This window comes from Nelusetta ayraudi, unplaced genomic scaffold, assembly GCF_046127955.1.
Source record: "Nelusetta ayraudi isolate G7.1 ecotype Tasmania unplaced genomic scaffold, CSIRO-AGI_Nayr_v1 ptg000058l, whole genome shotgun sequence".
NCBI lineage: Eukaryota > Metazoa > Chordata > Actinopteri > Tetraodontiformes > Monacanthidae > Nelusetta > Nelusetta ayraudi.
In genome coordinates this window covers 663,288-677,602 of record NW_027466108.1, presented here as the reverse complement: position 1 = coordinate 677,602, position 14,315 = coordinate 663,288, and the positions used below count along the sequence as shown (strand labels likewise).

Genomic DNA, 14,315 nt, shown 5'->3' with positions numbered 1-14,315 from the left:
AATCTCGGCACCCGAACAGAACAATTTACAATGTGAGCGGGAGGCCAAGCGGTGAGTCAGTCTTTACCTGCTCCGGGAGCCAGCAGCCAGCTGTACAAGTAACCGGCTGCCATGGAGAAATAAAGCACCAGGGCCCTCTGGCTGTTCACCGTGTCCAGAATGTGCTCCACCGTCACCGGGGTGTAGGGGTCCGAGTCCTGCTGGCCCGTCTGCCTCTCCACCAGCAGGTCAGCGAAGGCTCGTGTGCGAGCGCGTTCGGCCACTGCCAAAGCCTCGTCGTGGTGGCCTGGAGGTTACAACGGCTCATATGAATACACTGTGTTACAAATGGGGGAGGGGGCACACGTGGATATTAGAGGTATCGTGGTTGTAGTATACCGAGGCTGACGAGGACCCGCTGGAGAGCCTGGTAGCAGGACGTTTGCAGGTCAAATAGGGAAAGTTTGTAGTCCGTGCTGTGCTGGGCTTCATGTCGGATGGTCTCAAACAGTGCAGAGGCTCGGTAGAGCTGAAAACAAAAAAAAAAAGAGTCAGACAGTCTCCAACTTTCACACTTGGTGATTATCAAAAAGGTCAATCCTATTAACAAAGTCAGCTGGAGTACCATGGTTCAGTCAAAAAAAAGAAAGAGCTAAATTGACTTTAAAAACATTTTGTTGACTTGTAGTGAGCGATGCGGCAAGACTGCCTCCACTAGATGGCATTATACCACCTTCCCAGTCCCTGCGTTTCCTGGTGGGGAAAAGAGCAGCGCTGCAGCTGTAGTTTGATGGATTACCAAGCGGTGCAAGTAAAGCTCTCTTCAGCTCTTATTTGCCTGGACATGGGAAAGGGCAATGAGGAACTAAACCTGAGCAAGGACATCTCCAAGTCAGCGTCCAAGAAAAAGCACTGCTGTGTGAACCCTGGAGCCCCTGTCTGTGTTTTTGGACCTTTTCAGAGCCAGACGCCGGTTGAAAGGAAGTGCGGGGAGACAATGGAGAGGTGGGGGCATCAAGCGGCGTTGCACGGCGGCCAAAAAGAGCGGCCGGCTGGGAGTGCTGATTCATGGGAGTCTTTATTGATTTTCTATTTCTGCACCCCGCAGGATGACTGGGGGGCTGCTATGGAACCACTTGCCAGGAGTCCGAGGCCAGCGCAAGAGGGTAAAGGAGTCTCTTCGCACTTGTTCCACCATCATTCACGCAAGAGCCACAGCGGAGGAAAGATGGCGGGCGAGGAGGAATTCTATTAGCCCGCCGGGTCTGGTGCACATGCATGCATACGCTGCGGCTGGCGCCTCATCTCCCAAGGTCATGCCGGGAAAAGTGTGTCAGAGGGAGAGGAGGCGATCAGCAGAGGATCTTTGGAGCTCTGCCGCATAAGTGGTCGTCGGCGGAGCTGCAAGTCTCGCTGATTTTGCTGATAGTGGCCTTGGTCGGATTGCTGCAGAGCTAGCTTAATCTGTTAGGCTTGCCGGCGCCCTTTTAAGAGTGAAACTAATTTCTCATAGCGTCTTTCCTCTGGCCTGACCCCCTTCTTGGCTCAGATAAAAGGGAAACAATCCCAAATGTGCTGCATCCGCAGTGACTCGCCTGGCAGCGATACAGGTCAAATCAGCTACTTTTCCGCAGCTGCCGCTCGTTCGGGAACCCTCTCATGTCGAGCGCCGCCGACGCTATCGCAGCTCTTATCTGACGTGTTAGGTGAATGTCAATGTCACACCGGATCTGTAACACGAGCAGGGGGCGATACATTTTTTTGTGTGTGCGAGTAAAAATAAATATAAAACTAAAACACGTCCCTGGGGAACTCTCATCCTCTGGGACAAATGATATCACAGGGTGAGAGGAGGAGCCTCATCCACAGTAGGCTGTTGATATTTAAAAGTTCCAGAAAGTGCAAAAAAACACTTTACTACCATCTTCTTCTAATTAGATGCACCTCCAGCCTGCCAGTGAACTCAGAAATGGGCAGAAATGAGTAAGCTGCACCTCACTTTCAGGAAGTGTCTTAAACAAGCTGTTTGGCAGATATTTTGGCCCTTTGTAGTGTTACAAACCTCTCCAAGCTTAGTGACAACATCCGCCAGCTGTTTGTTCCTCCCTATGAGGCTGGCTTGCAGCCGCCACTGTGCAAAAGGTGCAACCAAGTCAGAATTTAAGTCAGAATCCTGCGAGTGGCTTTCGCGGGACGACGTAAACAGAGCGCTAATGACTGTGTTTTTCTGGAGATCTGGAGATGTTGTGGATTATTGATCGAGCGAGTCCGCAACGCTCGAACAGAGGGTGAGAAATGCAATCCTAGAAATTAGGACCTTTGAGTGAATTTGTATTTATCGATCTGTCTCCCCCTGCTGATATAACTGTGAGCACCTCTCAGAATGAAGACACTTTGCTGCCTTCTAGGTGGCCACACTGAAATCTTCTTCTTCTTCTTCTTCTTCTACCGCTTATCCGGGGTCGGGTCACGGGGGCAGCAGCCTTAGCAGAGATGCCCAGACCTCCCTGGCCCCAGTCACCTCCGCCAGCTCATCCGGTGGGACCCCAAGGCGTTCCCAGGCCAGCCGGGAGACATAGTCCCTCCAGCGTGTCCTGGGTCTTCCCCGAGGCCTCCTCCCGGTGGGACATGCCCGGAACACCTGCCCAGGGAGGCGTCCAGGAGGCATCCGGAACAGATGCCCGAGCCACCTCAGCTGGCCCCTCTCGATGCGGAGGAGCAGCGGCTCTACTCCGAGCTCCTCCCGGGTGGCCGAGCTTCTCACCCTGTCCCTCAGGGTACGCCCAGCCACCCTACGGAGGAAACTCATTTCGGCCGCTTGTATTCGCGATCTTGTTCTTTCGGTCACTACCCAAAGCTCGTGACCATAGGTGAGGGTGGGAACATAGATCGACCGGTAAATCGAGAGCTTCGCCTTTCGGCTTAGCTCCTTCTTCACCACGATGGACCGGTACAACGACCGCATCACTGCAGCCGCCGCACCGATCCGCCTGTCGATCTCACGCTACATCCTCCCCTCACTCGTGAACAAGACCCCGAGATACTTGAACTCCTCCACCTGAGGCAGGATCTCCCCACCGACCCGGAGAGGACAAACCACCTTTTTCCGGTCGAGAACCATGGCCTCGGACTTGGAGGTGATGATTTCAGTGTGAGAATCATACTGATATCATCTGCCTCTATTTGACACGATTTGTCACACCAACTAACTTCATGTGCACTTTCTCTACATCCACCACTCTTCTTTGGTCTTCTTCTATACCGGGCAGTTCCAACCTCAGCAACCTTCTAGCACTGTAATCTCTGTGTTTAGCCTCTGGCCACCAGCCTCTCAGAATCAACATGGCAGGTTTAAATAGGCGATTGGAGACACAACGTCCTGTCCGTTGCTGCAAACACACACATTACACTGTAGGTCAGGTAGGTAACTGGGTTAGTCACTTCCAGGCCGAGTCACATACTGAAAGGAACGCAAGGGCAAGAAATCTTATTGCACCTATGGATGCTTGAGGAATTTCATTATGAACAAGGTTGTAATGAGGTTTGAAGTGGGTCAGGATATTTACCAAGGTCACCTGCAGCAACAGGCTCATGAATAACCATCTGATCTATACTCTGAGGACCACACTGTCCTTTCCCACCACTAATTCACGTTTGGAGGGTGGGATCGCATGAACGAGTGGTGGGGCAATCCGAAAAGGTTGCTGTTTAAGATTCAAGATATCCACTTCGAGCGTGTAAGGCAAAAACACGCAGTGGAAAATATGCTGCATCGGCCTGTTAGAATAATATTTTGCTTCAAGTGAACACAAATTCCACAAAATGACTCACAAGCATGTGCTCCAGTCACCACCTTGGTTCAATCTCTCCTTCCAAACTCTTGTTGCGGATAATTGCAAACAGACAAAGTTACTTTTCCAAAAAAGAATGATGCGGGGCAGAAGAAGCAAGAAGACAAAAAAAAAAAAAAAAAAAAAAATCACAGCTATCTGGGTCACAGAGATGCACTTAGTGTATGCGCCGCCGTGTGCCTTTCAAAAGCAATGTCTTCAACTAGATTTAAAAAGAAAAAAGGCTGGAGGAGAGCTGAGGGTGCAGAGAGAGATGTTAAAGGTGTTTTTCACGCTTGCCAGGTGGGCAGCAGGCTGAAGAGGACTGAAGAGTGCTGTGTGTTGTGAGTAGATGGCTTGGGACTCCTGAGACCATGAGCTCACACACACACACACACACACACACACACACACACACACACACACACACACACACACACACACACAGGAAGAAAGCTTCAAGTCATATGTTGGCTGTCTTGTGAGATGACAGCATTTGCAAGCTCAACAGACTCCAGGGCACGTTGCCGGCCAGCCGTGCTCGCACTCTGCAGCCACCTCCCTCTCCTGCCTCCCAATGTGGCTGCTGCAGCTCATCGCGAGGATATTCACCACAGACTCATGTTTCACACTCTGTGGTTTTGACATAGGTGGGAAATAAAGGAATACTTTGTTACTGTACTTGAGTAGATTTTTCAAGTATCTGTACTTTACTTGTGTATTTCTTTTTCGGACGACTTTTTACTTTTACCCCCTACATTTGTCCACAAATAATAATAATAAATTAAATATTTTTTATTTAAGTTGTGGCTTGAAGTGGAGCCATTGTATCTATGTTGCGTATATAAAAGTGGATCATTTTCTTGGGATCACTGTTCAGTACAGAGAAAAGTAAAAATGTAGAAAATAATATTGGATATTGTATTTAAAAGTTACAGTTTGGTTGTGCTGCAATTGAAAAAGAAAAAAAAACACTATTGAGCATCAAAGCTGGTAAAAAATGATCCAGATGCTCATGAAAGACCTCTGGCCAGTTCAGTCCGGATTATTCTGTCATATCTAATTGTTGCATAATTATCAACCAAATTATTGTTTCATTAATGGCAAAAACGATTGTTTTTACTTTCTAAGTACATTTCAGAACCTACATTGGTTTACTTTGACTTGGAAAAAAGGAGTGGAATCAGTACTTTTTCTTTTACCAGAGTATTTTTTGGACACAAGCATCCGTCATTTTACTCCAGCGCAGAACGTGAATACTTTTGCCACCTCTGGCTTTTGGACGTGGGCCTCCGTCTTTCACTCCGCTGACCGACAGATGTGAGCCTCTCTGAGGTCCTTCTCTCCCTACGAGGGAGTTCCAGATGGAGCTGAGAGGAAGGGGGAGGGGAGTAAACCAGAGGAGAGCCCAGACTTTACCTGATGTTGAGCCTCCTCCAGATTCCCGCTGGCCCACAGAGAGAGCCCCAGCCGATGGCGGATCTTCGCTTCGTCCTCACGCCGAGCCAGCTGCTCTGCAAGCCGCAGGCCTGTCATAGGGGAGGGGAGTCGGGAGCAGACGAGAGCGAGAAGGGAAGAGTGAAAAAAATTATTCAGAGCAGGCAGACTCTCAGGTATCTTCTGGAGGAACAGATGTAAGCGCGGCGTGGCACCGATGTTCTGACGGCGAACAGGTTTGGATGTTTGGCCTCGGCTGCAACACGCTGCTCACCTTAAGAAACGCACACACACGCACACACGCATACACACACACACACAAACGCGTACACATTAGACAGCACTAATCTGACCACATAGCAATCGATGCAGCGGATTGACTCCACTGGGCAAACACGAGTGCGTACGCTGGCGCAAAAGAAGCCACGCAATATGATGAAGACCTCGACAAACATTTGCAGACCGGGCCAAGGAGCTGATAATGGACCGACGAGGCCGAGGGAGGGGAGACTGCGAAAAAAGAACACAGGTGTGGTCGCAGGCGTGGGGGTGTGACCGCACCATGCATGTATTAGAAGAACTGGTTACCAGACTGGCAATATGACGCTGTCGCGATTTTTTTCCAGTGGCCACTGGGCTTGGTTCGCACGAGCGAGCCCGCCCGCCCGCCCGAGCCATTTGCCCTTCCTTCGCTTCCATCCGCTCCCTCAAGCGGCGATGGAGCGTCATATCCTCGCCCGTGTCCTCCGTCCGCCTGCCGAGCGCCCGCTCCCGCCCAATTACCGAGATGAAAATGCCGCTCTGCAGAAGGCCACGATGAAATAGGAGAAGGACGGAAAGCGAAAGCAAAAAAAAAAAAATCTAACAGCTGCCGGCCACATATCACTCTCGAAGGTGTTAAACGCACAGCGAGCAGTCTGCGCCGGGCTGCAGTCCAGACTCAAGGCCGACTCCGTCTGTCTGTTCCCCGTCCTGGGCTCGCGTGACGGAGGGGTCCCGACACGCTTTTTTTGCTCAAGAAAAAAAAAAAAAGGAAAAGAGGGAAAACAAATGGGCCAAGCAACTGTCGGCCCGATCCGGCTTTTCTGGGCATTCCTGGAAAACGGTCTGTGGCTGGAGCAGATAAGGCGGGAACACACGGCGTGACCCCGGAGCAGCCAGACCTGCTCGGCGAGACCCTGCACACCGCCGCGCAATGCCTTTAGACATCGCGGCTCCTCGCCGGGCCGCCTTTGAAGCCTCCCCACCTCCCCCGCCTCTTCCTCGCCTTATCTTCCAGCACACCCTCCCCTCTGCCTGCCTGCCCTCTTACACACACACACACACACACACACACACACACACACACACACACACACACACACACACACACACACACACACACACACACACTCAGAACCAGAGAACGGCGACTCCTCTCTCTGCCTCTTCCACCTCCCAACTCCGTCCCTGTGTCCCTACTCCGCCTCACCCACCTCCCCACCTCCCCACCTCCCCGGCTCTCTCTACCTGTTTCATCTTGACTGCGGTGGCAGCGCTGGTGGAGGGAGACTCGGCGCTGCTTAGGTCTCATTAGATGCCGCAGCGAGAGAGAGGAAACAGATCTAAATTATCCTTTTCATTCTCTGACAGCCGCAGCCCTCACTCATCTACACTCAGACTCGGAGCCTTTCATCTGCGCGCACGCGGCCCAGGCACACTCGCACGCAGGTACACACACTCTCACACACATACACACACACACACACTCGCAGACGAAACCTCTTCTCCTTCCCTCAGCCGCTGTGAGCTGTGATACTTCTTCGTGATCAAGCCAGAGTGTCAAGCAACTCTGTGTTTTCTTTATTCTCCGGTTGACGGCGCAATAATACACGTGAATTATGATTTGCACCGGCCTCCGTCTTCCCTTTCTACCCTGCTGCCATTTTCTTTCACCCCCCTCCTGCCGTCGCCGCCGCCGCCGACTTGTAGTCCCTCTGTTCTCCCGCTCCCCATCATTCAGCGTCTGTCACTGTCACCCCCTGCGTGCCTTTGGTGCGCCCCGCAGGCACAGTCACGTAGCGGCGGCTGACGCTGGGACGTGGCCGTGGCTGGCTGGCTGCACCCTGAAGAGCAACCAGAGAACACTTTAAAGGCTGCCTGACAGCTGGGTCCAGAGATTCGCTCCGCGTCCACCCCTTCCCACCTACCCCCCACCCCCACCCCTGTAGGCCCCGCACCGACGCCAGCCTCATGAACATACAGTGCGAGCGTGTGGGAACAAGAGGCGGCAAGTCTCATGGCACCGCAGCGCAGAGCCACAAGAACGGTCACTCCCTGCATCATCCGCTCCCCTTTGATCGCGCCCACGTCTGGGAAAAACAACAGAACGTGATAGATGGTGCTTGAGGGGAAAGCACGAGTTTCTCTTTCATGGCAGTCACACAACAAAAAGAATGGTCCCGACCTGCCTCCCCTGTACGGAAGATCTTGCAGCGCTCTGGCACACAGCCTAAATACGAGAGGCAGATTAATCGATGCATCAATGGGGCATTTTATTCTCTGGTCAGGAGAGCAGCTAATGTGTGAGAAATCCCTGCCATCACTGGGATTCACGTTGACCTGCGGTCCTGCAGGTTTGCTGCAGCAGAGGGTCTGCGTTTATAGTCGTCCTTGTGCTGTTCTGTGCTTTGTGCAAACGTGTGCTTGGTAGAAATAAGAATTCAAGAAGAACATTTGACAGATACTCACATGGCAAAACACAATGACTGCAGCACTACAGACCTCATTCCTTGTAATTCTTTTCCTTTTCCTTCTTTACTATTCATCATGACTATTCATATTTTGATCTTATCATCTGACTCTATGCTGTGTCATATTAATTTTTCCAATTTGGACCTAACAAAGTGTCATTTTTATTATCCTCTTGCCGATCTAAGTGTTATTAATGTGCTTGGTGCTAAGGTTTAAGGCCTGCTGCCACAGTGACACCAAGCAAATCATGAGAACTGGTTAGTAGTTATCTTATCTTCAGTCTTAGAGACTTTACCATACAAATGGTTGGTATCTTATTTCTTCAGTTTTAGGCTGTTAAAAAATTCTGCACACACCTAGAAACCTACACGATTAACACATGGATCTTCTTGTTGTCCAGCGGCTAGTTTAGATACAAAAAAAAATAAAAAAAAATACATATATTATACTGCATGAATGTTTTTTTTAAAGAAAGTAAAATCTTACCCTACGTGCCTTCGTAAAGGTGGAGCACCGATTTGATTTCAATCAACAATATTCATAATTCCACATATTTAATCAGAGTGAAATATTCATAAACTTTAGGTACCCCGAAAAATGATTTTGCTATCGCATTGACTGTTGTTCTATAAACGAAGCATGAAGGAACGGCTGTGCAACCATTAGCCGCTACAGTGACAGTATTGATTTAATGACACTGTCCTGTAAACTGTTGAGAAAAGCATCTTGCTGTGAAACGCCTCTTTTGTTTAACACTGTGACAGTGACGTGCAGCGTCCGCCGCTGTGAGTTTACAGCAAGATATCTCTGGGGAACAGAGAGGACCACAAGATTGTTGCCTATCAGCAGGTATTCGCTCGCCTTTTGTGCCTCTTAATAGCCGTGTCCCTTAAATTTCTGTCCGACAGATAAACCAAAACAAACAACAACAATGCAAAATACAAGGACGCTGATTCGAAGATCACATGCCGCCACGGTATCCGCACCACTTCGCAGCTGCCGTTCGATCCTTCCTTCCAATTAATTCACTTTTTTTTTGGCAAAGAAGAATAAAAAAAAAAAAGGGAAACATGAAGAACAAAGAAAAAATACTAAAAGCAGGAGAGGAGAAAAAAAAAATTATGGGGAAAAAAAAAAAGCCATCTTTTTCGGTCTGGGTAGGTTGGCCAGAAATAATTGGCTGTCAAGAACAGTGAAGGCACCGTTGTTATTGTTTGTTGTTGTTTTTTTTTTTCTTTCTTCTGCTGTGTACAGCTCGACCGAGGAAGAATGAAAGGACAGAGTGGAGGACAACGGGAGGACAGGAAAGACACAGAATGACCGCCATCGTTTTCCATCAAAGCTCTGCAAGCGGGTGTGTAGTGTAAGGTGTAGGTGTGTAGGGTGTGTAGGTCACGCAGGCCCAGGAAAGACAAGATGAGATGCAGCTCTGCATCCTGGCATTGTTTCCCTGCCGACTGAACAAAAAGTGCCCTTAAGCTAGTGGGAGCTAACGTGGTGGGCGTGGCCGAGCCAGACGCCGGTGGGCACGGACCCTCGGCTCCCATCGGCGGATGCCTCCGCTCGCTGCCTCCGCTCGCTGCCTCCGCCGTGACAAAAGCCTCCCTGCGCTGGCGCTGACATAATTAATTTTTTTATTTTTTCGAGGGGGCAGAGCGGCAGGGTTTTTCTTTTTTTTTCCACACCCCTCTTTATATTTCGCCATAATCTGCGGGGAACAATGGAGCGTGAGGCAGGAGTCTGTCAGCCGCGGTGTGAAAAGATCCTTTGGCAGCGCTGGCAGCAAAGAACCCTCTGAGGAAAGTAGATATAGAGGTGTGAAAACGGCGAGCGGTAAACAGGGAAAAGGGCTTGGCGCGCATCCAGATAGCTTTGCGGAGAGGTGCGCACGCACGCGCTCACGCACACAAGCGCCGCGCTACCTGTACTGCACAGAGGAATAATATGCACACCGAAATCCCCCCTCCTCCGTCCCCACAACAAACTTGTGCACTTACACTGTAATACAGGAGCACAAAAAGCCCAAACACACTCGCGCGCGTGGCCTAATAAAAAAAAATGTAAAAAGTGGTGCAGGCTTAGCAACAAACACGCTCTGAATTTTCATATTCATGAATCCACAAAGTCTAAGCCAAAGCAGTAAAGACAACCCAATTCCCCAGCCTCTGCTCCCCCCCCCCCCCAAGACAGGCTCACCTTCCTGCAGGTACATGACGGCCTGGGAGTAGTTCTGCAGCGCGTGGTGCGTCCTCCCCAGGCTGCCGTAGGCCAGCGTCTTGGCCGCCAGGTCGTTGGTCTGCGCCGCCACGCTCAGGTGCTGCTCCTGGAAGACCACGGCCCGCTCGTAGTTCCCGAGCGACTCGTAGGTGAGGCCCAAGTTGCCGTAGGCGCGGGCCTGGCGCGCGGGGCTGCCGGCCTCCTCGGCGATCTCCAGGTCGCTCTGGTGGCACCGCAGCGCCGTCTCGTACTCGCCCATGGACTGGTAGACGGCGCCCAGGCCGCAGCTGGCGTCGCCCTCCAGCAGCCGGTCCTGGGTGTCGCGGGCGATGGCCAGCTGACGCTCCAGACAGGAGATGGCCTGCTCGTAGTTGCCCAGCTGGCTGTGCAGGGCGCCCAGCTCGCCGTAGGCCTGAGCTTTGCCGCCGCAGCCCCCGAGCTCGTGGGCCACCACGAGTCGCTTCTCGAAGCACACCAGCGACTGCTGCAGGTTCCCCATGGCCCTGCAGGGGAGGAGGAAGGAATGAATAAAAAGCCCCACGAGTCATATGATGCTAAATAGGATTGAAAATTATGGGATAGCTGTCACGTCTGCTAAATACAGAATGATTTATCTCACTCATATCTGGGAGATGCCATCGCCCTGGCTCATGCAATACACATTTGTTCTTTTGTATTAGAACATTATGAGGGTTCAGCACTAAGTGCACCCTGCTGAAAAAATGTCATTATAAAAACATAATTGCAGTTTTGGTGTAAATTAAATATACAAAAGACACAAACAAACCAAGCTGAGTGTCGAACTGTGAAAAACCCACATTACATTTGTGTAGTGATGTTATTTCTTGTAATGGAAACGATTGCAATGGGATTCATCAGGTTTATTTGTTTCCGTGGCTTTAAATTGCAATATAGAGATAATTATCTTTTTTGCAAGAGAGATATTTGCCAGTAAACAGTTAGTTCTTTCTCTGTAGCCTTTTGTACGTATTAATCATACAAAATCAAATTTCAGGATATTCAAAAAGAAAATTCCTATGTGTCAGTGAAAGACATTCCTAAGTGCCAATTGAATTCAGAATTTAGGCAGCGAAGCCCAAGAAGGTAACACTGTTTACCATCCTTTAACAACCGTCAAAGGATCCTCTCTTCCCTCCTTCTGTGCACGTGTTGACAGAGTGGCTTTCATCCCATCTGACATTTCCAAACTGCCTCTATTCACATTCACAGGCGCGCTGACAACTGCTGGATGCCGGTTCAAATGGAGCAGACAGAGAATAAAAAGCCCTCAGCTTAATTAATGTTGTGTGATAATGCAAGTGCTTCACTGAGGGTTGTAGAGGAGACGAGAGGGGCCTGTGTCTGACGTCTATTATTCCCCTTCTGAAGTCATGCATTGCTAATACTGCGGCGCGTGATTGCCGTGGCTCTACGCTGAGGACGCACAATGAAAAGAAAATCATCCCTGCAAACGCGGATTTTTCCCAGCCTTCCTCGCTTTATGCGGCAGCGGCGTCGCCTGCTCGGATGCGACCCGCACTTTGACGTATGGCAAAACAGAATTTAGCGGAGAGACAGAGATGTGGAGGAGGCTGCCTCCATTTGTAATTGCTCCCCTCCGCAGTCGCAGACGTCTGTGTGCCAAAGCCTCTTTGCATACAGATAAGGCCCGGCCCACTAGGCTGCTGCTGAGACAGCGAGCATAAGGCTCACATCCGTCCTCGCTCACCGGTAAGGTGTCTCAGAAACTGGGGTGGTCCTCGATAGCAAAGGAGGAAGTGATATGCAAAATAGGATTAACGCTATTATTTGCATTATCCAGTCAATACAATTATCTGCTGCTGCGCCAGCTTGGGGATATTGACACATGCACTGCTACACAAACACTGGAAAGTGTTATTTCTGCTGTTTGCGGCACAAAAACAATTTCTAACAGGATGCGTGCACGCTGTCCAAAGAAAACTCACCTGTGTCCATTACCCAAGCCTCTGTACGCTTTCTCCTGGTCCTGCATGCGGTTAAGGCTCTGGGCCACCGACAGGTACTGATCGTAGTACTTAATCGCTTCCTCAAAGTCTCCCAGCGCCTCGTAGCAATCTCCCAAGTTGCCATAGGCCCTGCCCCTGTCCATCAAGGCCTCGTTGCCGCTCAGCTGCTGCAGAGTGGCGAGCTGCTGCTCCAGGTATCCGATAGCTTCCTCCATCACGCCTACATTCATCTTGGTGATGCCCATATTTCCGTACACCTGGGCCTCCACCACAGGGTCCTTCAGCCTCCGACCGAGCTCCAGCTGTTCCTCATAGCTCTTGAACGCCATGGCGTACTTCCCCAGGGCCATGTACACCGCGGCCAGGTGACCGTGGGCTTTGCACTCTCCCGGCAGGTCGCCCAGCTCTTGATACACCTCCAGCTCCTGGGTGTGGTAACCCAGGGCTTTATCGTACTTCTGCACAAGTCTGTAGGTGGCCCCGAGGGCAGCATAGGCACAGGCTTCCATCCTACGGTCCTTAATCTGAAAAAGGAAACACACATAGTGTCTGCATTAAGGGACATGAGCAAATCAAAATCAAAATTACATTTCATGCGGCATGGCGTTTGTAGACTTGTTTGTATGATGCCTGAACTGTTTCCACTGCACGAGGTTCCATACCTGGTGGGCTAAGGCCAGTTGCTGCTCGTAAAACTGAATGGCTCCAGCCACATCTTTTTTACAGACAAATATGTCCCCGAGGTTCCCCAGGGCTCTGAACCGAGCCTGCGCATTGTTCAGGGACTGGGCCAGTGAAAGCAGGTATTTCTGACACTCCTCTGCCTTAGTGAAGTCTCCCAAGGCCTTAAATGCTAAACCGAGGTTACAGTACGCCTTGGCCTGACTCAGTTTGTCATGAAGGTCCTTGGCCAATGCTAGGTCTTGCTCGTAGTATTTGACTGCGTCCTGATAGTTGCCCAGGCAGTAGTGGGCGTATCCCAGATTGTGACAGACTTTTCCTTCGCTCTCCATGTCTTGCAGGTCAGGGGACAGGCGGAGGTACTGCTCATAGTAGGGGACGGCCTGTGGGAACTCCCCGCGGGAGCAGTGGAAGTTTCCGAGGTTGCCCAGGGCCCGCGCCTCGCTCTGAACGTCCCTTAGCTCACGAGCAATGTTGAGGTGGTTCTGGTAATGTTGCAGAGCGCGATCGTGGGCGCCCAGGGCTTGGTAAGCCACAGCCAGGTTTCCGTGAGTGGAGGCCTGCGAGGCCCGGTCATTGACCTCCATGGAGATCTGCAGCTCCTGGCGATGGTAGCGGACAGCCTGGTCGAAGGCTCCCAGGGCGTTGTAGGCGTTCCCCATGTTCCCATAGGCCCGACCCTGAGCAGCATAGTCATTGAGCTCCTGAGCAATGGCCAGGTGAGTTTTGTGGAGTTTCAGTGCAGTCTCGTAGTCCCCCTTCATCTGATGGATGATGCCTGCGGAGAGGAAAGACAGAGTTCAGGAAGTGTTCAAGGCAGAATTAAATAAAAAATGCAAGTGCCTAGTCAGCTCTTTACATAGAAAACAAGTCATTTGGTTATTTAAATATGGACCGAGAGCCATCTGTTCCGTGTTTGCCCAACACGCGCTCCAACGAAATTTACGGCCATTAAAATGGTGTGCAATTGAACGGAGTTATAAGAAGACAAAAATAGAATCTTTGGATTGTATAATGCTCCCTTTGATCACTGTGTCTTAGAGGGATTTTATCAAAACCAACAACTTCTCCACAGGGTAGGAAATGATTACAAGAGAAGAAAGAGGGATGGAGGAAGTCAGGATGGTGGGTGAGGAGCTGACGTGCGTGAGAAGTGTGCAGACACAATAAATAATGGATAACCTGTTTCATTGGGTGTAACATCCCTGATAAAATACCTCCCTCTGAACAACAACAGCTTTACCCCACAGCTAGTCGGCCATCTGGTGCATACGCACTCGAGTAACACGAAAAACACATTTACGCTAACGCGCACAGACTCTTGTGCATGAAGGAAATGCAAAACAAAAAGACAAAAAAACTAAAAAAATAAAGCGGGGCATCAGGGGAGTGAGAGATACATATCGAGTACATCACTACCTTTTGAGCTTTACTACAAAGCACCCCGACG

General features: G+C 50.5%; 1 protein-coding gene across 3 annotated transcripts in view; it reads right to left on the bottom strand.

Moving 5' to 3' along the window:
- LOC142896975 (tetratricopeptide repeat protein 28-like) overlaps positions 1-14,315 on the bottom strand; it is a 186,768-nt gene that overhangs the window by 17,158 nt on the left and 155,295 nt on the right. For all 3 annotated transcript variants that reach the window (XM_076038959.1, XM_076038960.1, XM_076038961.1), the window contains 6 exons: positions 12,847-13,643; positions 12,164-12,708; positions 10,176-10,699; positions 5,229-5,338; positions 379-508; positions 68-286 (listed from right to left, as the gene is read on the bottom strand). In XM_076038959.1, coding sequence (XP_075895074.1) covers positions 68-286; positions 379-508; positions 5,229-5,338; positions 10,176-10,699; positions 12,164-12,708; positions 12,847-13,643 — 2,325 coding nt within the window. The remainder of the gene's footprint in view (positions 1-67; positions 287-378; positions 509-5,228; positions 5,339-10,175; positions 10,700-12,163; positions 12,709-12,846; positions 13,644-14,315) is intronic.